We start from the raw sequence: 25,020 nt of genomic DNA, 5'->3' as shown, positions 1-25,020 counted from the left end.
TTATCGAAATAGAAATATGCATCATTGCCGCTCACCGATGGGGTGTGACCCATGTAAGCGTTGTTTGTACACACAAGCAGCATAAATAATTAAGCACACGGCGGGAGGGCAGGCTAACAAGAGAGGGCAATTTTTGTGCTGCATCGATTTATTGTAAGCAGAATTAGGCTAGATTGCCCGTAGCGGCGTGCATTATTACTCTTGCTCATCCTTTGTTTGGTGCTTCTGAAGTCATCGTCATACAGTTGCGTGTACACATGCCTCTTGCATAGTTTGACAGGTATAAAGACAGACTTCTCGGCAAAAGGAAACATGCATCTGGGGATAGCGAAGAAAGAAAGAGCCATGTACAAAGGCACAGCAACGAGAATGCGTACGAAGAGAGCAAAGGGAAAGCTGGGTGCCCGGTGGCATGGGGACATTATCGGCCCCAGAAAATGATTTTTGGTAGTGTCTATTATTCCGGCAACCGTAAGAATTACCGTCTGAAATTTCTCACGGCAGTCGCCTCTCATAGGCTAAGCACACATTGCGGAGATTCTATGGTAAAAATATTCCCTACAAAGTCGTGTTTGCAGCTGCCTGTGCAGTGCTGTGGTATAGTACTTGGTTCTAAACGAGAAGGCTCATGTACGAATCCAACAGGCGATATTTTTTTTTAACTTTCAGAATTTTTCGGTCATCGTGATTTTGTTAATACTTTTTTTACTCTGGTTTTTTACTATATCAAGAGATTGATTGATTGATTGTGGGGTTTAACGCGCCGACGCAACGAAGGCGATGAGGCGCGCCGTAGTGGAAGGCTCCGGATTAATTTTGACCACCTGGGGATCTTTACCGTGTGCCGAAATCTCGTACACACGGGCGTTTTTGCTTATCGCCTCCATCAGAAAAGCGGCCGCCACGGCTATATCAAGAGATTGACGCACAGGACTTCTAGAATGGGTTGAATTACATTTAGGTTGCGTTCTGTGTCATTGGGCTGGGCTAGATTAGGTTTTTTGCAGTTTGGCCAAATTTGGTTACGTTACAACGCATTTAGTTAGGTTACTAGGTTCTATGAGGTTATGTTAGGTTGTGTTGGGACGTAATGTTATTCAGCAAATTTTAGGCTAGCCAGCTTTTATGGTAACTGTCGTGAGAATTTCCCGGAGGTCATTCTCATGGCTGCCGTGAGATTTGACGCCGAAATTTTTTTTTTTTTTTTCCTGGGCCACAGCAGGCACTCCTCTTGATCTTACTCCGTGGTCGGAACCCTACGGCAGTGGCGCTTCCAGCGAAACTGCGCCTGCCGCTCGCAACTCTTTCGACGGTGCGCCCATATTGTTCGTCCGGCGGCTTGGCAGGCAGGGAAAGTATAAAGGAGGCCACGGTGCTTGGGTAGCTTTCGAGGTGGTACTGGCCCGCACTCACGAGCGCTGACTGATATCTCAGCTTCGAAAGACGATGGGTCGAGTCAGATTACCTGAAGTGGGGTATTTGTAGAATACAGTTCGAGGCGTAATCACTCCTACACCATGGCCAATACAGGCGACCGAGGGATGTCACAGCACTCGACTATGCTGCACGGCAAGGTAAAAGCAAAGGTTGGTCGTCGGTGGGGAAGCTTGGGACACAGACCGCCACGCAGGAAACACGAAAAGAGAAAGCTTACGTTCCACGAAGCAGCTGCGAGGCCAACAGCGTTCGTTATCTTCGCCGTAGCTGACGATCGAGATACGCGGCCGTTTTCACGTGCACACATCACGCTTGTCCCAGAGAAACGAGGTACACAGCAGGACGACGAACCACGACGGGTAAAATTCCAACGCGCACGTAGACGTCGTAGAGTGAAGTATGGCCGTAACCGTCTCAAAACCCAGTCAGAAAGATGTCACCGTTGAGAGCGCTAGATACGCATGTTTGCTGATGGCCACATCGATACTGATGGTGTGAGTAAGCAAGCCGTTACGCGCGAAAATAGATAGAAATGTTAATAAATTTGCGTAACATCATTGAATGTTTTAAATACGTCAAAATTTGTACAATTAGCATTACGTTATTTTTGTTTGTTCATTTCAGAGTTACTCAATAACTCTGGTTCATTTGATTTTTTTTCTCCCTAGAAGTTTGACGAGCCTTTCAATAATGTCAAGAAATTGCTGCAAGAGCCTCTGAATGAAGTTATTACTTGCAAACGGGCGTGCGTAAATTCGCCACCGACGTGACACGGATGGCGTGTGCCGCAAAAGTGACAGGTATGGTCCAGCAGGGAAGAGCTCTGAAGACTGCGAGTTCAAGAACGCAGCACTCCGAGGACCGGCGCTAGCCTGCCCGGTGGTGACAAAGATGCAGACAGAGCGGACCAACGGCGCTTGAATATGCTCGAGATACACATACGTGCAAACAAGTACTTGCATATTCTCCAGTTTCTCAATAAGCTAGTGAGGAAATCTATGCTTGCAAGTGCAACCGTTGGTCTTGTCTTGTGCAACGCAGTAGGACGTCAGTCGTACTCTACTAGGGGCTCTATATGCTACGACGGAGTTTCTGTGCTTACTTAGTGGCTGGACAAGTTAAAAACTGTTTTATTCCTCCACGTAACAGCCTCCATGTAACAGCCCCACAAGCGGCACTGGAACATCAGAGGCTGTTTACGTAGTTAGAACATACGCGCGTAGCGCCACAGACGGTCCTCCAACGCAGGAAAAATCAACGATGGGAGGCTTCACTATAGTGAGCATGCGTTTGACAGGACGCTGCCAGTGCCTTTTATTGGGGTCTCGAAAGCTCTATGCTCAAAAGTTAGCGCCTCATCGTTCTGCGTAGTTCTACTGGGCGTTGTGTGGCCGTGTGCGGTATTTTAGTCCTGTCAATCATGCGTGTGTGAACGTCGTCAGCGCGGGAAGGCAGACTTGAGGAAAGTGACCCATGCTAGTGCCCCGCTCACGCAGGGCTTTGTCACCCGTCGCGGCCTTACCGCGCGCTCGGACAAGTTGTGCGCGCCTGCCAAAACTGCGTGGGACCTCGTGACTTCTGCGCAAACACCGCCCTGGGCTGCGACAGCTGCTGCTAAACAGGTCTGTCTGCTTTCGCCGGCAGTATTTGTCGCGTCTCCGTCGTTGCGGTCTGTCGCGAACTTTTGATCCGGTATCGGGCGTCCGGTGGGCACTGCTTCTGGCAGCGCGGCTGGCTTCTCAACAGCACGGATGCATGTCGCCCCCCTGACGGCCACCCTTTGGCTGCAGTCGTCTCTAGTCGCGCCTGTAGAAAAGCGGAGTGACATGTTGGGGCAGTTATTTGGTTGAGATTCAGTCTGTTGAAATCACCGCGTCGGAACACCAGGTAAAGGGGCTGGCGTAGTAGACGTTGTGAAATCTCCCATGAGGGTGGTGATGGTGATTATGGCTGTGCCCTTTGAAACGGGCTGTCGCTGCTTGTTTACCTGCAAATCCCTGTGCCAAACCACCCTCATTGTGGCAAACTCATTTACCAGTGCCGCAGAGCCCGAATTGAACTGGGAAATAGACCGCCTTGAGGCCCACTGCCCGAAAACATGGCTGAAACGTGTTTTCGGTTTCAATTCGGATATGGTAGCGGTTTCGTAAAGGTTATGGTTGCGGTTTCATTAACGTTATGAGTGGCAATAGAAACTGGCTTTTGCTTAGCTGTCATGCTATAGGCACTATGCTCCTTCTGTGCCTTGACTTTGGATCTATTTGTGTTGCATTTGCACGGTTTTTGATTGGCAGTGCTGGCCAGTGCACCACAAACACTGGAAAATTGCTGAAAGTGGGTGAAATGTTTTTGTCACATCGCAAACAGATGGAAAACCGAGTAGTATTAGCATGAAAAGTTGCAGTTTATTGGAGGTGAACTTCAGTTTCGTTGACCAACCCACTGCAGTGGCTAAGGCATTGTGCTGCTGAGCACGAGGACGCGGGTTCGATTCCTGGTCGCAGCGGCCCGCTTTTCTGGTGGAGGCGAAAAGCAAAAACGCCCGTGTGTACGATATTTTGGCATACGTTAAAGATCCCCAGGTGGTCAAAATTAGTCCGGAACCCTCCACTACAGCACGCCTCATCACCTGCATTGTGTCAGCGCGTAAAACCCTACAATCAATCTAGTCGACCGTTTTTCATGGACCGATTTGGTCGACCATTTTTGACAATACATGCTGCTGCATGTATTAATAGTCAGGGTCTTGGACGCTTTGCCCTCGTTTATTAATTCAGTTTGCCTTTCTTGCGAGGTAATTACTGATTTTCGACTGTGAACTTTGTGGTTAGCTTTATTTGTGTGGAGGATGGTTCAGCATTAATTATGCCGTTTAACATGCTCTCGTTGTTTAGTCTATGGTGTACATTCATCGGCTTCGCAACCCCATGCCAGGCGAAGACAAAGCTATGTTCTGCTTCGCACGCACAGAAACTGCTTTTCGATAAAACAAAACGCAAGCAAACGGCTTGTTTTACGGAATGCCGCTCTGAGTTCGCTTAACAATGTCGTCTTTCTAACACAAAGCGAGGCCTCTTATCTGATCTCCTTCGACTTTGCACGTGAGGTTTCGATAATGCGATGCACTCGCTGGGGCCTAAGGTACATAACTCTGCATATTGTGAATTTCCAGATATAGTAAAACCGCGTTCCTGGTTTGCTGTAGGTTCTAGTGCATGGTAGAATGCCTGATGTAGTAGATACAGAGATTAAAGTTAATTGGCAGGGGCTGGCACAACAGCCTGTGCCAGCCCCCTGCCAAATGGCGTTTCTGGGTGCTCCAAACCTTCTGGCTGCTCCAAGCCTGCTGCAAAAGGCAATTTTGCCTGCTTCCCGGACTGCTCCCAAACCCATCTACCCTGTTCCACCCCTGAATCAGGCTTACAAATTGTTATCGAGTGCTCAAGATCAATTCTTTTTTTAAGAGAGCAAAATGTGGCGCAAGTTTGTTCATGCTGTACATAAAAAGAACCAGCGAAAAAAGACTCGGTACACAAGAAGTACCAGCAGCATGTTGTGTTCTTTCTTCTCGTGTCCTGCGTCATTTCTCACTGGTTGTTTTTATGTTTTTTTAAGATGTGGGAGAACTGCTGAAGAGCTCCAACATGTCTCGTTTGCATTGCTTACTACACCAACTTGATGGTTATCTGTACTGATCTGGATGGTTTGTTTACCAGTGTTTGCAGAAGGGATGTCTGGTGGTCACAGGTCTGTATTTCAATATTCGCTGGATGTGAAACTGGCAATAGGCTCACAGGCATTACTTTTAGTCTGTAAATTTATCTGATGTTGTTTTTTTCCTCCAGGGGGCACAACACCGACAACGGGCAGAACATCAACATCTTCGACGCCCAAGAGCTGTGCTGTGGCAATGTCTGTGTATGCTGCTTCCAACAGGGATGTATTCTGCAGCCACAAAAAGACACAAACCGCCGTTACTACCAGTTCCAGAGGTACCTGCCTTGTTTTGTGTGACTGCAAATCTGAATGCATGACAGACTGAATTTTCTTTGCAGGTGCACAGTGCGCTCTGACAATCCTCACCAGTGCCAGCTCCCAAACAGAAAAGAAATTTCCAGGTTAGAGTGGTTGTTTTTAGAGGTTGTCTTTCTTGGCAGCTAAACGCGGAAATTTTGGTCTGTCCGTGTGTCTGTGACTCTGCAGCCACCCAACCAAAGTGAAACAGAAGCTGGAAAGTCGTGTTATATACCCATAGCCAAATCTAAACGTCTAAGTCCAGTGTCAATGTTCATACTTGTCAACATTGTTGAACAAGAACAAACCATTAGGGAAATATAAGGCAGAAAATTAATGCAAAAGTAACATTTGCAGTGTTCCTTAATTAAAAAATTCACGGATGCTTGGTTTTTGTGATAGCTAATGAAATACTACGTCAACTGCTAAAAATAGTCGCCTGCTCTTGCCCGTACTACTATAGCTCCTGGCGGCATTTAAAATCAAACGGCAATAACACCAAAAAGTTCCACTAGATAGGTTCCACTGTGAACACTCGTGGAGTAGGGCAACGTGGTTCAATAACCACGTTCTATAATTTCACCCCGGCGAGGTGCTGGTTCAAAGTTACGCCTCTATTCGTCCAGTCAGTGGTAGGCTTAAGCGCGGCATTGAGGGGTGTGGCGGGCCAACAGCGGAAGGGTGCTATGAAACATTCGAAAGACTTTTTTCATGTACAAAGGCTCTGCAGTATGGGCGCGTGATGCAACCACAACACTCGAGATAAAGCCATGATTACGAGTTGAGCGGAGTACACGCGGACCGCTTCATTGTGTGGAGCAGCGCTTACATGCTCCTGCTAAAGCGGAAAGCTTACATTAAATATCTTCCGGCCAAATTCGATTAAGCAATTACTTTTATTTCTGATGAGCCCTAAAGAAACTCGATGTTCAAGCCGTAGTGAAGAAGTGTAAGCAGTGCTTGGCATTTCTTGACCAGGGTGGGCTTTACGTGACACTCGTATGCTGACAGCGCTAACAAGGCGTGCTCTTTTTAAACATTCGCGTGAGCCTGCATGCCTCTGCAGAACGTCGATAGCATTCATCACTTCGGTGGCCGTCGGTTTCACCGACGCTTCCTCAGTCTCTTGTTCGGAACACTTTTCTTTCCCTTGGAGTGCTCATGCTGCTTACAAGACTCACCTAATGATGCATGAACAAAACAATAATATGGTTATCAGCGAGCACAAACTAGAGCAGCAGCACCGTGAACAAGGACGCATAGAGAAAAGCTTGAAGTAGGCTTCGGCGGCCTAAGCATAGACGGCGCTGGCTTAGGCAACGTTCGTAGACGCATTATTGAACCGTCCATGACCGCTAGTGGTTTGAGCAGCTTCTTTCATCACTTCTAATTGTTGTCAACCGCATATTTCACCGCTTTTCTTTCATTTTAGCCTGTTAGATTTAATGCCAGTACTGAATGCTCTCAATGTAGGCTCTGAGAGGCAAAATAAAACATGCCTCGACCGGAATTTCATTCTAGCTTTCTTGCCGTGACTTCGTTAAATCGGAAGTGCCACACGAAATTACTTCGTAAAATCGAGGTATACCGTATTTTCCGGTGTATAAGTCGCGGTTTTTTTCTGAAATTTTCGTTGGTGCGTCTTATCTACCGGTGCGACTTATGTATGGAATAAATCTGGTTCGCGGCGGCCGCGCGTGGCCAGCGCACGTTGAGACGCAGCTGTATGGTGTAAATCAATCCCTAGTCCACCGGTACGGCATTCCTCATAGCCCATATGTCGCTTCGGGACATTGCACCAAAGAATTTGCAGCTTTTTCTAGTCAAAAAGAATGATAATGGCCTGCGAGAACCACGCGCCACTTTAGGCCATGCGCAGTAACTACAGTTCAGAATAAATTCAAAGTAACATCAAACTGGGTTGCAAAAACAAAATGCAGCTCATGAATTATTACAGACAGTTACTCCGAAGGAGGTAAACGTGCTGCTAATTTTTAAAATGACAGCTTGGAGATAAGTTTTGATTTTCGTGCCGCTTCCCGTCGCGTCACTTCCGTTTGCCATGACACCTTTATTGCGCTGATTTACGACAGCACACAAGAGACGCGCAACGTTTGGAGAGGTGGCCAAATGGGTCTCCGACTCTTGGGACTCCATTTCTACAAAAACAGTTGTAGCCGGGTTGATAAAGGCTGGAGTAATTCGGTCCGCGAGTGGTAACGATGTTGGCGAAGAAGACATCGGAGAGAGTAGGAGGACAGTGATGCACCGGTGGAACTCCCACTGAAAATACTGAATTATTTGTTAGCGAGTCTGAGGAAAAAGACTTCGATGGCTTTGCCTAAACGCCGTCCGTAAGTACTACATGTCATCTGTGTATATCCATAAACCATTTTTGAGAAGTTAGTTATGCCAGACTTTGGATGTTATATGCCCATGTCTAGCCCTGCTTACAGGGGGATGATTAATAGGCGGCGGCCGCCACAACCATGTACTTTCGCAGCACTTTCTAACGATCTGATTCACTATGAGTTTACCTAATTAACAAGTGCATCTTATATACCGGTGCATCTTATACAACGGTGCGACTTATATACGTTTTATTTTGTAAAAACTGTCATTTTGAGGGGGGTGCGACTTATACAAAGGTGCGACTTATAGACCGGAAAATACGGTACATGCATTTTGCAAAATTTTAATAGAAAACTTGAAAAAATTCGTTATATCGCGAATTTCGTTAAATTGATGTTCGTTATGTCGAGGTTCAACTCCATTAGCACGATTTTAATTTGCACCTTTCTTATTGCTTGAAGTAGTCTTCAAATTAGTATGCATGCTACAATCGAGCTCAGCACTGAAATCGGCTTTAAGAGCCAGCAGCACTGCCACAGCCATGAAGTGTTTCCAAAATTAACCCAATACAATACAAAGCAGTCTATGAAGGTAATGTGAGTAACATATGGTGCACCAATTTCGCAATGGGCATACGTTAGCCAGCTGTTGCACATTATTCTGCTGCTACAATTAGCACCGTGCTTCAGTCGTTATGACTCTCAAGGGGTATATTACAATTGACTGTCTAACAAGCACATGGTAATTTCACTTGCTGCCAGCGAGGGGTATTGAAGAGCATCATTCACACTGGGTGTCCCGGAGACAGTGAAAAATTTACAGTGGCGTGAACAAAGCCGAATCATGTTTTCATGCCAAGCTTCGCTAGCCCTGAGCACAGACATCGATAAATTCAAGATTTTTCAGGTGGAATTTATAAATTAGCAGCAAATGAACCAACAGCCCGTCACATTAAAATTATGAAGGTCAAGGCACTTAAAATCACAGACACTTTCAGTGTTCCCTACTTCAGTTTTAATGCCAGCAAGAGCTGGATGAGCAAGTTTAAGAAGCACGGCGTAGTTTTGCTGCCACAGTTGCATTCATCAAAAAAATATCCTATCCAAGGTACATGGTGTTATGACTTTTACATCTGCATGGTAGAATCAGGGTCAAATTATTTCTTCAAATTTGTCTGCGTAAACTTACCGGTGTGTTGCAATTGTAGGTGCGCTACAATCGTGGAGATAAAGTAGTTTTCATAAAAACTCGTGTATGTCAAAGCATTTGTGGAGATCTTGGGTTTACATGACACACAGTTTACATGACAAGAGGGCACTACCTGCTTGGCTCAGAAATATCAGACACAGATTAGTCAGCAAGCAACATTTGTGCTTAACAAAACTGTTAAAGGAGTACTGACACGAAATTTCTCGCTTTCAGTTTTTATGCTGTAAAGAATACCTATTGGCCCAGTAATTGCGAAAATCGAACCGAAAGTCGTCAGCCGCCAACGCAGAATTATAGCACAGTTATTGCAACCAGTTTCAAATTTGGTCGCCGCGCGGGAAAATGACCGTTCGAAGGCCAGCCTGCAAGCGGGCCAGCCTTACGTCACGGTCTCACCCGTGACGTCAGGGATGTTCGCCGCATCGTCTGCTACGATTGCACATGGTCCGCACTCGCCCGCGCAGTCGACATGTCGTCTGAATCGTCAGACTCGGATGAGTCGCTGCCACCCGACAGACAGAACAAGTTTATTTGGCCAGGCGATTAGGCCGGCGATGTCTTCACCGTCGTCTGTTTTTAATATCACTGCGGCTCGAACCGGCGCAGACCGTGACAGCAACAGCTTGTCACCACTCTTCTAATCAATCTGATCGCGAAAAAGAAGTTCCACATGCGAGAAAGTAGATGTTAGTGTGTTGAAAAATTGTGCCAGGGGTTGTTATCAGCGCTGAATTTTAAAGCGGCGTTCAGATATTTGCCGCGATGGTAAGCGTGTGCTGACCGGCAGCGGAGGTTCGGCGCTCCGACCCAGCACTGCCGGCACCGCGGTGCGGCGAGCGGCCGAAAGATGGTGCCACCTGCACGCTAGAATCAAAACTGGCCACGGCAGATGTCTTGGTCACCGATCGCTGAAACGGAAATTATCGCCAAAATAAAGCTCAGTATGCGAAAAAGGGGATGATAGTGTGGTGAAAAGTTGTGTAAGTGATGGTCAGATGGTCATTCGCAGTTGTACAGATAACGGCGATCAAATATTCGCCACGATACTAAGCCTGAAGTTCCCAACACCCAATCTGACGCGAGCAATGCCGAGCCCGCTGGCTTGGGCGACAGTTCTTGCGGCCGCCGAGGCGCACGAACTCAGTCGACGCTTAGCGCTGCACGTCGTCGCGTGGAAAATAATGCATCTGGGCGTCGTCGTTGATTTGCTCGGACAGGCTTCCACAAGCAGTACTTCGCATTCCGCGAGCTTGCCATAGCACAACTTCGTCGAACTTGGCGACGCGCACCGTCGCGTCGCCGCGGTGCGCGTCGACATCGCACACCGCGCGGTGCCAGCACCGCGCCGTTTTCAGCACCAGTGCAAGGGAACATCATGCGCCGGCCACGAACTAAAGAGCAAAGACGTTGAACACGCAAAGTGCGCGAAGTTTACAAGCATTGCTCACACAGCTACACCCTACGTCTCCTGCCCAAACGAATACCACCGACAACAGCAGCGCGCAGCGCAGGATATTGTTTCCGGTTCTGAAAACGACTATATGACGTCACCCTGAACCGGCCAGACACGCAGGCCGATGTTTTGTCACGCCGAAAGTGATTTCGCTAGTGCTGCCAATTTGTGGAAGCTCGCGGCCGGGACAATCAAAATTGATTTTAGATGTGATTCCGGCCTCGGATCGCTGCAAATATTTCTGTGAGGCATCTGTACAAACTACTGAAGCCAATTATATCATTTTTTAGGCGTCAAAAGTTGGTGTCAGTACTCCTTTAAAGCACCTGCAGATAGTGAGTAATGAACCAACAACTTTAGAGCTAGGTAAACTGAAAGCAAAATTTCCCTTTGGAGCTCTTTCTGTTTGAGTTTGAGTGTTGAGAGCATTTCAGGAAGGAGGCTGGGAGCATAACGTACAAGCTAGAGGAAGAGCAAGTATTTGAGGCTCGCATTCTTTGAACCATTAAGCAAAGATTCTTCACATACTGATAATGTCGTGCCACCTCTCACCCACACCCGTCAACCAGGACTGGGGTTGCAATCCATCGGTAACGGTCCAAATACTAGGAGAAACATGGGGCCATTCCATGTTCTGTAGGTGGTTGGAACACAGTAGCCTCGTGTATGCTTTCTAACAATGAAAGTGCCTTAACTGGTATGTTGGCAACATTGTGTGAGTTCTGTCTGTCGAAAAAGGGAAAAATTTGTTTTTTATTCATTTTCACATGCTGCATTCCCTACCCATGCCCTTCTAGGAGTGGATACATAAGCAGCATGAAAACACAATAATGCTTATAGAATATAAACATCATCATCATCAACTGCGTTCTCAGGTCTGCTGCAGGACTAAGGCTTCTCCCAATGACCTCCAACCGCTCCTGTCTTGCGCTGCTCAAGTCCATTTTTTGCCCCCAGATATCCTTATTTCATCCCTCCATCGGGTTTTTGGCCTTTCCCTTCGAGACTGGCCTCCGTATCCACTCTGTTACTCTGGTGGTCCAGCGGTTGTCGATTCATCAACGTGGCCAGATCAAGTCCATTTCTTTTTCTTTACTTGAACTGTGATATTCTGTACTCAAGTTCCCTGATCCAGGATGCTTGTTTCTATTAATGTTTCTATTAAGTGGATACATAAGCAGCATGAAAACACCATAATGCTTATAGAATATAAACATCATTATTATCAACTCTCCATATTATACTTCCGTATGTCAGCTGTCTTGCGCTTATTGATTAACTTGGAGAGCTCTGCTAGTTCTATTCTGTCAGCTGCGGTAGAGATTCTCATGGTTTGCCGTTTCCTGATTAGATCTCTCGTCTCCTGTGAAAGTTTACCAGTATCCTGTCTAGCCATAGTGCCCCCTACTTCTACTGCACACTCCGTTATAATGCGTGTAAGGTTGTCGCTGGCTTCCTGTGTCGTAAGCTCGGCTTCCTCGTTAAGGGCGGAATATCGGTTCTGCAGCGCGATCCTGAATTCTTCTACTTTACGTCTTACTGTTTGCTCATTTATCGGCTTCTTTCGTACTAGCTTGTTGCGGTCCCTCCTCAACTCTAGCCTAATTCGAGATCTTACCATACGGTGGTCACTACACCTTACCCTTCCGAGCACTTCCACATCCTGCACGACGCCAGGGTTATCGCATAATATGAAGTCTATTTCATTTTTGTGCTCCCCATTCGGGCTCCTCCAGGTCCACTTCCGACTCTCCCGTTTACAGAAGAAGATATTCATTATGCGTAGGTTATTCCGTTCTGGCCGATCAGCTTACTACAGGCCGATCAGCTTACTGTCAGTCGTCTACAAGGTATTTACCAAGGTAATCGCTAACCGAATCTCTGCAACCTTAGATTTCAGTCAACCTAAAGAACAAGCAGGGTTCCGTAAAGGTTATTCAACAATGGACCATATTCACACGATCAATCAGGTGATAGAGAAGTGCGTTTAGTATACTCAACCCCTATATATTGCCTTCATAGATTATGAGAAAGCATTTGACTCGGTCGAAACCCTAGCAGTCATTCAGGCATTACGGAACCGGGGGGTAGATGAGCATTATGTAAGAATACTAGAGGATATCTATAATGGGTCTACAGCTACTATCATCCTCCATAAGGAGAGCAGTAAAATACCTATAAGGAAGGGTGTCAGACAAGGAGACACAATCTCTCCAATGTTATTCACAGCATGCTTACAAGAAGTATTCAGAACGTTGGATTGGGAACTGGTGGGAGTAAGGGTTAATGGAGAATACCTCAGTAACCTCAGATTTGCTGATGACGTTGCCTTGCTAAGTAACTCGGGGGACGAATTGCAAAGCATGCTTTCCGCACTGGGCGAACAGAGTAGAACCGTGGGCCTGAAAATTAATATGCAGAAAACTAAAGTAATGATCAATAACCTCGGGACAGTACAGCAGTTTGAGATAGATGGCGAGGCAGTGGAAGTGGTAAGCGAATATATATACTTAGGCCAAGTTGTGACCCCAGATCCCAACCATGAGGCAGAGATAATTAGAAGGATCAGAATGGGGTGGGGTGCATATGGCAGACATTATCAGATAATGAATAGCAGCCTACCATTGTCGTTGAAGAAGAAAGTGTATGACAGCTGCATCTTACCGGTACTCACCTACGGGGCAGAAACTTGGAGGCTCACTAAGAGGGTTCAACTTAAAGGGACACTGAAGTGAATTTGTCAAGCTCCCGTTTTTGCTTGCACTGCGTAGACTGGCTCAAATTAGCACACTTTTCATCGTTTATCCGGTTGACAAATCGGTAATTATTTTACAAAGCGCGAAAGAAGAAAAACTACCATGCGCGGTTTGCGGCGGCCGCACCAACTAAGGCTGTGACGTTGAGAGGAGGGGCGCCGTGATTGGACGATGCCCAAGGTTAGCAATCAAACAAGTTTCGGTTTCGGTTTCGGTTCTGTAAAACATAACCAATGGCGTTGTTGGATGGGCATTCTCAATATCTCAGTAATCATCGTACCGCGCTTCTGCCATGTTGGCGGCTGTAAAATGCACAAGATAAGCCTCCCAGGACGGCTTGTAGTCGTAGCATTCACTAGCCGAGACCTACGCAGTGCATGAACGCCCTCCGTGTACCCGCAGACGCCCAAATGTGATGCGCTTTTCCCCCATATTTGGAGCTTGCCTCCCTCATGCCTGTATCGTAAAAAGCGTGTTCGCACCAGGCCAAGGGTCTGTTCATTCTGGCCTGTGCCCACTGCCTGCAAGCAGTCGGTGCTTATGCCAACAGCACGCCAACGAGAACTCGCTAGCGCGCCAGTGCCAGTCTGCGCGTGTTTTGTGAACTAGTTCGTGTAAACATGAACGTTGTGGCCCAAAAAAAGGTGAACTCAATATAGAAAACATCGGCGGAAAACAAAAAAGTTAACTTACAAAAAAAAAAAAAAAAAAGCACGTACCCGCGGGGATTCGAACTCGTGACTTGCAAAACATTTGCGGTGATCTACATGACGCCTCAGCCCACTCGGCCACGAAGCCGGATCCGCAGGGCTTCCTAATATAGGGTATATATTGCACAACCGGTTTACACTTTTATTTAGTTTTGGCATTTCAAGCAGCTTAGGTGACTATTTGTTGTACTGCGCTCGTGCAGTAAGCGTCGCCCGAGTTTCCACAGTAGCTCACGTCTAGCAATTGCATTTCGTAGACGGAAAAGCGTTCGCAGATGCGTAGTCGTGCTGCTGACCGCTGTTCTTGTTCGCCCAGCGCAAAAAAGTGCTTCCCGCGCCCTAGTTTTACGCTGTACGGTAAAAATATCAGTTGATTTTATTTATTTAGTACCTATATTAACTTCGCTGACTCTTCTCCCGCCTTCAAGAGGCCTTATATTTTCCTACTGGCGTACCAGTCAGCGAAGCGTCGCATGTGCGCTTGTGCAGCGCCTGTGTGAAGCGACCTTGACTTGGAGCTAGATACAGTGTACAAACAAACCAAGTAAAAAAAGGCACATTCTTCCATTCACAAACGTGTCCTGGCTTCGTTTCAACTAAGCGAACGAATTGCGACCAAGCAATTTTTTTTAACCTCCTTGATTGCGACGACCCGCCGGCGGCCGGCGGACGAAACGCTGGGCCGACTGACTCTGTCTGAAGGCCGGGGAGCCGTGCAGTAGCGCAGCCAGCCAATTGCCAGCACCTCCCCTCCTGACGTCATACGAAAACGCCACAGAAAATGGGCGAGCGTAAAGAGAGGAGGACAGCATTTTCGAATTAGTTTTTCTACTAAATAAAATCGCGTAAACGCGCCTAGAGTGGTCGAAACATGGCCTGGGGACTCCGGACTACAATTTGCGCTAGTAATCCCGCAATGTTTACATATCACTTCAGTGTCCCTTTAAATTGAGAACGACTCAGCGGGCAATGGAACGGAAAATGATAGGTGTAACATTAAGGGACAAGAAGAGAGCGGAGGGGGTCAGGGAGCAAACTGGTGTTAAAGACATATTAGTAGAAATTAAGAAGAAATGGACTTTGGCAGGGCATGTAATGCGAAGGCAAGATAACCGCTGGTCATTAAGGGTAACAGAGTGGATCCCTAGAGAAGGCAAGCGCTGCAGGGGGCGGCAGAAAGTTAGATGGGCAGATGAGATCAAGAAGTTTGCGGGGATAAATTGGTCACAGTTGGCACTGGACCGAGGTAATTGGAGAATAATGGGAGAGGCCTTTGCCCTGCAGTGGGCGTAGACAGGCTGGTGATGATGATGATGATTATCAACTGCGTTCTAAGGTCTGCTGCAGGACTAAGGCTTCTCCCAATGACCTCCAACTGCTCCTGTCTTGCGCTGCTCAAGTCCATTTTTTGCCCCCAGATATCCTATTTCACCCTCCATCGGGTTTTTGGCCTTTCCCTTCTAGACTGGTCTCTCGGTATCCACTCTGTTATTGTGGTGGTCCAGCGGTTGTCGATTCATCAATGTTGGCAGCTCAAGTCCATTTGTTTTTCTTTACTTGAACTGTGATACTGTGTACTCAAGTTCCCTGATCCAGGATGCTTGTTTCTATTAATGTTTCTATTAAGTGGATACATAAGCAGCATGAAAACACCATAATGCTTATAGAATATAAACATCATCATCAACTGCGTTCTCAGGTCTGCTGCAGGACTAAGGCTTCTCCCAATGACCTCCAACTGCTCCTGTCTTGCGCTGCTCAAGTCCATTTTTTGCCCTCAGATATCCTTATTTCATCCCTCCATCGCGTTTTTGGCCTTTCCCTTCTAGACTGGCCTCTCCGTATCCACTCTGTTACTCTGGTGGTCCAGCGGTTGTCGATTCATCAACGTGGCCAGATCAAGTCCATTTCTTTTTCTTTACTTGAACTGTGATATTCTGTACTCAAGTTCCCTGATCCAGGATGCTTGTTTCTATTAACGTTTCTAATAAGTGGATACATAAGCAGCATGAAAACACCATAATGCTTATAGAATATAAACATCATTATCATCAACTGCGTTCTCAGGTCTGCTGCAGGACTAAGGCTTCTCCCAATGACCTCCAGCCACTCCTGTCTTGTGCTGCTCAAGTCCATTTTTTGCCCTCAGATATCCTTATTTCATCCCTCCATCGGGTTTTTGGCCTTTCCTTTCTAGACTGGCCTCTCCGTATCCACTCTGTTACTCTGGTGGTCCAGCGGTTGTCGATTCATCAACGTGGCCAGCTCAAGCCCATTTCTTTTTCTTTATTTGAACTGTGATATTCTGTACTCAAGTTCCCTGATCCAGGATGCTTGTTTCTATTAATGTTACTCCTATCATTATTCACTCTATAGCCTGTTGAGCTGAGCTAAGTATGGTTTCAGGTTGTTTAGTAAGGCACCAGGTTTCTGCTCCATGTCATCACGGGTAGGACGCATTGGTTCTATATTCTTTTCAGTGATAGAGCTAGCTTACTTTTTTCAATATTTGGGAGTGCTTGCCAAGAGCACCCTAGCTAATGCTGATTCCGTGCCAGATTTTTTCTCGTGGCTGTGATCTACACAAACAACCTGTCCAAGGTAGTTATTATCTTCTGCTTGTTCTAGTGCTTTGTTACATATGCTACGCAGTGTGCTTTTGGCATGCTTACTTGTCATTGCTTTAGATTTATTCATTTTTATCTTTAAAGGCCAGCTGCACTCAAATTTCACCCTGGCTAAATGCCTTCGAAATGTGTAGTAGGTACCATGAGAACTACTGCGACGCGACCGGTAGCTCTGTGCAATGTGTGGTTATTCAGTTTCAGGCACTCAAAATAACGCCCTTGCAGACGACAAAGCACCTGCCGGCGTGTCGCGCAAACAGCCATTTAGGGGAAGTGACATGCCAGCCGTCCAGGCCGATCGGCCTGCCTCGCAGTGGCAGAATCCAGGAAACTCGAATTTCGCGCTGCCGGTACGCCTGGCCTTCGTGGCTCCGAAGAGTCTTTGTTAATCGTACGGTTCTCTTTTTGGAGTGTTGTCGCGACATCATGCTACGCGGTGTGCTGCTGTCGGAGCGCACAAAGTGTCGTGCTTGCGGGACAAGCGCTCGCTTTTCCGCGCGCCTCCCACACCCCCGTACGCGCGCGCTCACACTCTCCTCCTGGCTGGCCGAACCGGCCGCGTTGGCCGGTCTGCACAGCTCGCGCCGTCAGGCCAGGCCATGGGGCCAAGCCATCTGGCCGCTCGCGCCAACGGCTGATACGTCACTTCCGCCTGCCTGTAATGGCCGCGTTTTGCCCAGTTTCGTTTTCAAAATCGTCGATTTTTGCTGGTCGCTTGTGGCGCAATTACACGCACATTTTAGGCGTCATACTTCGTACATCGCGGGCTTTTTAGTCATACGATACAGGAACAGTGTTTTCACGTGGTCGAAATTTTGAGTGCAGTTGCCCTTTAACCCCATGGTATGGGCGTCAGCAGGATTTTGTCTTGAGTGGGGCGAACCCCATTGCACCACATTTGGGGGGGGGGGGGGGGCGTTAAAAAAAGTATAAGCAAAATTAGTCACACCTTGATCTAACGAATCCTGATCTTACAAATTTTGTAATCTAACGAACTACTTCAAATTTCTCCGCAGGTGCCTAGAAGAACGCTTTTATGAGCTCAAACTAACGAAATAGATTCAGCACCATTCCGAATTTAATGAGGTATTTTAAAAAACAGACATATTTAAAACGGAACAATTTCGAATGTACTTCATTCGAATTCCAAGAAGATTATATTGTTCGATGGAAGAAAAAATAACGTGGCATTTATTTTAATTTTTCGACGCCCCACGAGGAAAACTCAGCAGTCCCGCAGCTGCAGACCACGGTATTCCGGCCAACACTCTTTCCGTAATCTTGGAGGAAAAGGATGCTGTCATCGGCGCCACTTTGGAATTGCATCGAAGAAAAAGAACCTCAGACAACCCTGAATGAGAAGTGGGAGGAAGCCCTGTTTACGTGGTCCAATGATATGAGAGCCAAGAACGTTCCGCTCAGTGGGGAAGTAGTAGAACAAAAAGCGCTGTGTTCTGTGCGTCTTCTGGGGTGCGATGACTTTAGGGCAAGTCCCAGCTGGCTTTTATTTTTACTGCGGTTTCTTAGCGCATTGCTAAATTTGGGCAGAGGAGCGCCATGACTGCCACAATTACGATGTCATTCTAGCTGCAGCCTTCCTTCAGACATCAAATTTATGGACAATGGCTGCCTTTCTCATGAGACAAAAAGCGAAAACACCCATGTGTTTGAGATTTCAGTGCACGTTAAAGATCTCCATGTGGTCAAAATTAATTCGGAGCCCTCCATTACGGCGCGCCTCATCGCCTGTGTAGCGTCTGCACGTTACATTTCATAATCAATAAGTTGAATTTCTGGAATCAACTGCTTGTAAAATAGCAGCCTCGATTTTACGAAGTTTTCGATTTAGTGAAGCAAACCGCGGTTCCTAGTGACTTTGGTAGATCAGGTTTTAACTGTACCACAACATCCAAGGGATATCAGGTGGAAAATGAACGCAGTCTTTGTGTTATAAGTTTAAAAAAATTAATAATGCCCATGGCCAAATACGGAATTTGTAGGTTACATAACAGTAGCATTTGATTAAAGAGACCCATCGAACACAGCCTTTTGAAACAAGGGACCTTTTTCCTGTATCGATCCTACCAGCCGACGCGGCGAACTAAGGAATGGCAGTCAGGCATCCTTGCAAAAGTCTCATGCTCGGAAACCTCGTGCACAAAACATTCTCGTCCTTAGTCCCTGCTGCACCCACCCATCATTCCGATACCTTTCACATGGATCTACAGCAGTAGGTGCATATTGTTGAGACTAATCTGTAGTTGGTGAAGTGCCTTTTTACTCTTAGCATCTTTGTTACTCCCTCGCTGAGAGCCATGAGCTCGCTACATGGTCAGCCTCAAATGACTTTGCTCCTTTCTTACTAAGCCTTTTTGTGTGCACATACGAACTTTGCACGAACTGTCCAAAAAGAGGAAATAAAGGCCTGCAGTTCTAGGAAGCACAGCCGCCCTCGAGCATCAAGCTGAGGATCGCTCGTTCGTTTATATTCCCAAGGTGGCTCCTGAGATTGGCGCACCAGCAGCCTGTGCATGTGCAGATGGCTACAGGAAAAAGGTCCCCTGTGAGGTGTGATTACACAAAATTCTTATTTGCTTTATCCGAACTCATTTCTACAGCCCCTTCATCTGTAAAAGCACCATGTGGCCGGAAACACATGCACACTGCGAAGTGATTACCTCTGTGAATGCTATTTGCCCCTACTTTTCAGATTTTTATGACAGCGCAGCCCAGACAGCGGCTGGGGGATATCTTTGAATGACACACGGTATCGCACTCATCAGATAGAACCCCTCAGTGAATGCCAGGAGAATGAGGGATCACAATGCTATTGACCCGCCGCGGTGGCTCAGTGGCTAAGGCGTTGCGCTGCTAAGCACGAGGTCGCGGGTTCGATTCCCGGCCGCGGCGGCTGCTTTTCTGATGGAGGCGAAAAGCAAAAACGCCCGTGTGTACGAGATTTCGGTGCACGATAAAGATCCCCAGGTGGTCAAAATTAATCCGGAGCCCTCCACTACGGCGCGCCTCATCGCCTGCGTTGCGTCGGCGCGTTAAACCCCACAATCAATCAATCGATCACAATGCTATCGTATCATGATGTGCAGCACCCACATGGATATTACAGTTCAACTGCTGGATGGCTCCTGCCTATTGTCGGCACGTACCGTATAAACCGAAATATAGGTCGAGTTTTTTTCCAAAAAAATCCGCACAAAAGTCACCCCTCGTCTTATATAGCGGTCATTGGCAGAATGTAAATTGTTATCTGGCAACAATGTGCAAGCGGTCACCATCGCCATTCTTGTCGGACGGCTCTCTCGCACTATCAGGCCTTTATTTGCTGTCGCTTTTCTCTGGTTTTTCGTCTTTTACTCGTCTATTGTACGTGCATACGTACATTTTTGTACGTGTCTGTTCCGAGATGAGTGGCGGCAGTCGACGCCAGTTCACCGCGGCGTTTAAGCTGGCGGCGATTGAGTCGCCGGGCAGAATGGGAATATGGCGGTACAACGCCAGTTAGGCGTTTCGGAGAAAAGTCTGCGGTACTGGCGGAGCCGGAAACCTCAGCTGTGCGCGTGCAACCCCCGAAACCGATCGTTCCATGGACGTCAAGCGGTGCACCCCGAGTTAAAGAACAAAGTGGCGGAATTCGTCTGGGAACTTTGCTCACGATCACTCCGGAGGCCATCCGCGGACCGGCTCCGCGAACTGTACAGTGAGTGGATAGCCGGCAACAACAAAAAGACCCATACGGGCCGGCTGCGACCGTGTCAAGCTGGGTGTCCTTCTCTGGGCAGTCGCTGCCCGATGACATGGTTACACGAGCGTTCAGGAAGTGCTCCATCAGCAACGCGCCTGACGGCATGGAAGATGACAGTGCGAAGCAGTCATGCTCGGACGATTCTGAGAGCTCGGACGAGTGACTTCGGCAAACATAGTGAGTGGCAGTGACGGACGGGCTTCGAAAATAAATATAGACATTGTGTGTACGCTTCTGTGCCGAATTATTTTTTTTTCTCAACTTTTCCCACCTCAAGGTAGGGGGTAGACCTATATACCGGGTCGACCTATAATCCGGTTTATACGGTATATACAGTTGTGTTGTAGAAGTGGCATTTTCTTTGGAAGGCGTTTATTTGGGCTGCAGTTTTGCGGTTCATATTTCTTCTTTGTCGCATTGATTAGTGGATTTCACAGACAGTGAAACACTGTTGTACAACTCTTGCACCCGAAGTAACATCTCGGCGATAAAGCTTAGTGTATATCTGGTGAAGCCTTGCTTGATGAAACAAAAAATGCGTATCTGCTAACCTTTCTCCAATTTTTGCTTGGTTTGAAAAGCATGGCCCACCACCTTTCAATGAATGTGAGGTTCGTGGGGGGGGGGGGGAAGGGGTAAATAATGACTCAGGATTTTAGGATGATTTGCATGCAGTTATCATGTGCTACCTTGCAGTCCTGTGATGATTCACCTATTACGGAAATTTGTTGCAAGTTACTCGGGACTGCGAGAAAATTCACCGATTTTGAGGGATCCCAGAAAACATTTTTTTTCTGGGAACAAAATTGGTTAGGCACTAATTACAGGAACACAAAATGTGGATAATTTAACGGCCGTTCCAATAACACCAGTTGTTTTTTGTTTTCATACACCATGGTTGGGAAACGAAATATCAAAATCAAAATTTTTGTCATGTCGAAGAAAATGATAAAAAAGGAGTTGTGTATAACAAACCACCGAAACTAAAAAAATTAGAATATACATTTTGTAGGGAAACATTTCAAAAACACGCCTTAGAAAAATGTCGACTGGTGCGGAACAGTTTGCCAGATATAAAAAAAACGTTAGCACGCATGGTGCCCATGTCATGCGGTGAAGCCCAAATTCCTTTTCAAAATGTGCAATTTCAGGTGGTTCCCTAGAAGAAATCTGGCGGTTTGACATTATCAGCGGCACCTATTTGCCCCAACGTAACGTAAAAACATATTGTCAATCACTAACTTTGCATTTATGGCCAGCACAGTATTTGGGACCAGCATGCATGGAAAAACATGCATGGAGTTGAAAACGGAACTCCGTGGTTGATGCTTGTCTATGTTCACTGTCAGTTATCTCTCAAAACATAAAGTTGTGCTTTATTCTCATCTTCTTGCTCGCTATTGTAGCCTTGCTTGCAGGAATGAAGTGCAAAGCACTAGGATCGTGTCCTGCAAACTTTGGCCAAGTAGCTGTTGCGCGATAAAAAAAGATCAGCACTGCAAACCTCCTGCATTGCAGTGCCACCTAACATTTTTTAAAGAAACAGTACAAAACTTATTGGAGACTCTGTCCGAATAGACAGTTCAACTAATAGGCAACACTAGACCTCCGGAGGTACCCTTCTATGGAAATGAAACTGGCAGGCAAACAGCTGGCGCTGTGTAAGGCCGGTTTGAAGCTCTCTCCTTGTCAGAACAGATATCTGGTGACTGGGTGTTATCTTTTGAATGTCATCGGAAGTTCTTATCACAGAAATTGGGTTAGGATTGGATGAGATCATGACGGGCGTGCTTTTTTTGAGGATCAGTCGCGGACGCTTAAGGCGCCATGGCAGGTAGGCTTGAAGTTCGGTAACTGCGTAGTAGCGCCACACATGAATTCCGTGATGCAGGAACGAAACTGAAACTGTTGTAAACTGTTCACGAATGTTCTGATGTAAGTAGAACTGCAACACAACTTAGAACAATGTCCGCAAAGACAATAAAACTGCCTAAAATCATACAGTAGTTTTGCAAGCAGGCACTGCTTTACAGTTACAGCCGATTTCAGGGATTATTACTGTCAGTGCAAACCTCACAGTGAAAAACTCATTTTCCGATTCACCATTCGTGCCCTCATAACAAGAACGAAATGCTGATGCAGAGTAATTACAAGTGGCACTTAGGGGCACTTTGGTAGCAGTGATGTGTGATACCACGCCCCTTTTCCACACCCAGGTTATGCAAACGCTTGTCAAAAATCACGTTTTTGTTGCAAAAATGAAAAGAAAACTGATTTTGAAAGGGCATTTTCTGAGCTCACTCCAAATAGCTTTACTTGTTCCAGCAATGCTTGGAACACTATGAAAAGGGGCTCCCAAGGTACCGTTCAAATTGAATGATTTTGAATAAGCATGGTCACAAAAGAGTTAAATACGTTCTCATCAACATACTGATTTAACCACGGTTGCTCGGTTCAGTCTGTGATTTTAAGCAGCAACAGTGAAAAAGTACTGCTGCCCTCACACTTAGGAGCACATCGCCAGTTGTACGAGAGATTTCATGAAATATTCGTGTCTCAGTAAACTTCCTTAAAGTTTTGGTGAGGGAAACTGTTTAATAAAGTTTTTGCATACTTGTAGAATTGGGCTCTCTCTTATAGCGATAGCAAAAATTATGTCTGTAGAGACGCTGAGGCTTCAGCACAGAGAAACTGGGAGACGTAATATGTGATTTGCATTAGCTTAGAGCACTGCCCAATTCTCATTTTCTGGAAATGTCCGGTTTGAAGTATGAACAACCATCTGGTTGCACTGAAATAGACTACTGTTTTAAGTGATATAGGAGTTTTACTTAATTCAGTGTGAGGATTGCACATCAATCATTGTCTTGAGCTGCTCTGGCCATTGTGTTTCTTTTCAGGTTGGGATACGGGCAAAACTCAAGCTGGTGCCTCGGAGAAAGTGCCTGCTTTGGGAGATGGTGCTGACATTGCAGTGGAAGCTGGTCCTCACACCTGCTCCTGCCGCCCATGTTCTGGCAACAGACAGTAAGTTGCAATGCTTGCAATAGCACCGTATACATGGACCTAATGAGCAAGAGTTGAGTCGAGAAAAGCGGGTTCATTCACTCGACCCATCCATCTGTAATTAGACGGGCTGAGTCGAAAAGCCGTCGGGGCAAATCCGTTTGACCTGCAGGCAAAGGGTTGGTTGACGCGCTTGTCGGGCTGAGTTGGAGGGCCATGCGGAGCTGAATGGCTCCTTTCTCTGGAACTCCTGCAGTCCCCTTGCCTGAATTCATTGGATGGAGTTCATATAAATGCAGGAGGGGTTGAGTTAAGCTGAACCCGCCAGTCAACTTGACCCTCTCTCGTCAGTTCCATGCATCCAGGGCTAATGTGTAGAACATATACACTGTAGGGAGCCAAGGCCTAAAACAAGCCTTAATTGGGCTGAGTGCAAGGGATATCTGATGTCTGGTGGACACTGGCAAGTCCTCGTATGTTTCGGTCGTGGTTAAGGCATGCAGGCTAAGCCTCTCAGCTTCCACAACTGATGCCATAAGCCTAATTTGCCCTTTTCCTTGAAGGAGCCATTAAGAGAAAGTACAAGTTTGTTTTATTCGATAGATTTTGTGTTCTATAGTGCCCGCAGTGCTTGTCCGGATGCAATGTTTCATTCACTGCGAAATGAATCAATTTAAGCTAAAATTTTGATTCTTGTGCAAAAACGTGTGTTTGGTGTGGAGCAGAGACTTGCTTACTGTTAGTCAACCTAGGTGGTGCCACCACCCCATGGCAAGTCGTTTTCTGCCTTTGGTTTGTTTTGACCGTATTTAAGCCTGGCTTGTTTTTGTTCATAGAGAAAATAATGGTTTCGTGAAACATGGTGCTCACTCGACAAATATGGTCACGTGAGACACCATTGCTTGCGCCAATCGGTTAGTGTCGTCTGAGACAACCCGAAAGCCTTGGAGTGCTGTGTGTCTAAACGAAGCATAGTGCGCGCAGTACCAGCAGCAGTACACATTGGTACTTCTATGTTTACATGTGCTTTCGTAACTTCCACTGTTTGTCCCACCATTACTGGTATAAAAAGAATGTGCCCTAAATTTAAGCACAAATAGCTTGTTCGGCAAGGTTATAAGTTCTGCCTAATTTGCGTTTGCTTTCCGGCCTCCGCTAATCTCAAAACTGGCTGGTATGACATCATAGGTTCTGTTGGGGAAATGAGCTAGTGGGTCACATGGCCATTCTCTTTTTTCCTTATTATACAGCTTATTGAGCGAAGTTTACGGTAAAAGTGGTGTCAGCATGATTTTAACGAGGCAATCTTTTGAATGAATCAAACTTGCATTTTGTCTTCATTGCCACTTTAAGCATGAGCACTTCTTTAAAGCAAAGCTTTCTACGTCTACCAGCCAAGGGTTCTGTCGCGACCATTGGCGTCAACAGAAAATTCCCGCGAACAAATAAAAGAAACTGCTGGCACAGCCGGGAATAGAACTTTGAACGAATAGAGAAGCTGAATGAGAGCCCGTTGCCTTACCAATTGAGCTATGAGCGCACGTGGAAACGGAGGAGACAGACGGTGTACTCACTGAGCCTAGCTGCAGGTTTACCCTCGTGTTCTCGCTGAATGCCACGTGATAGCGTCACGCGACCTCATGCGGCGCTCTTTGTAGAGCCATGTGTGTGAATTTACGTGACGTCGCATGGGTGG

The 25,020-nt window shown here is 46.6% G+C and overlaps 1 protein-coding gene and 1 long non-coding RNA gene across 3 annotated transcripts in view; one reads left to right on the top strand and one right to left on the bottom strand.

The window, feature by feature from the left end:
• LOC144158519 (uncharacterized) overlaps positions 1 to 25,020 on the bottom strand; it is a 77,110-nt gene that overhangs the window by 15,737 nt on the left and 36,353 nt on the right. The window lies entirely within an intron of this gene.
• Positions 2,666 to 25,020, top strand: part of LOC144158517 (uncharacterized) — a 32,330-nt gene continuing 9,975 nt past the window's right edge. Inside the window, exons 1-4 of one of the 2 annotated variants that reach the window (XM_077689422.1) lie at positions 2,666 to 3,059; positions 5,283 to 5,429; positions 5,493 to 5,555; positions 23,219 to 23,345. In XM_077689422.1, coding sequence (XP_077545548.1) covers positions 5,348 to 5,429; positions 5,493 to 5,555; positions 23,219 to 23,345 — 272 coding nt within the window. In that variant the 5' untranslated portion in view covers positions 2,666 to 3,059; positions 5,283 to 5,347. The other variant, XM_077689423.1, reaches the window with a different exon arrangement.

The sequence above is a fragment of the Haemaphysalis longicornis genome, unplaced genomic scaffold, assembly GCF_048455015.1.
Source record: "Haemaphysalis longicornis isolate Haplotype H1 unplaced genomic scaffold, Haemaphysalis longicornis Haplotype H1 scaffold_10, whole genome shotgun sequence".
Lineage (NCBI taxonomy): Eukaryota > Metazoa > Arthropoda > Arachnida > Ixodida > Ixodidae > Haemaphysalis > Haemaphysalis longicornis.
The sequence above is the reverse complement of the archived record's forward strand: the minus strand, read 5'-3'. Positions and strand labels throughout refer to the sequence as shown.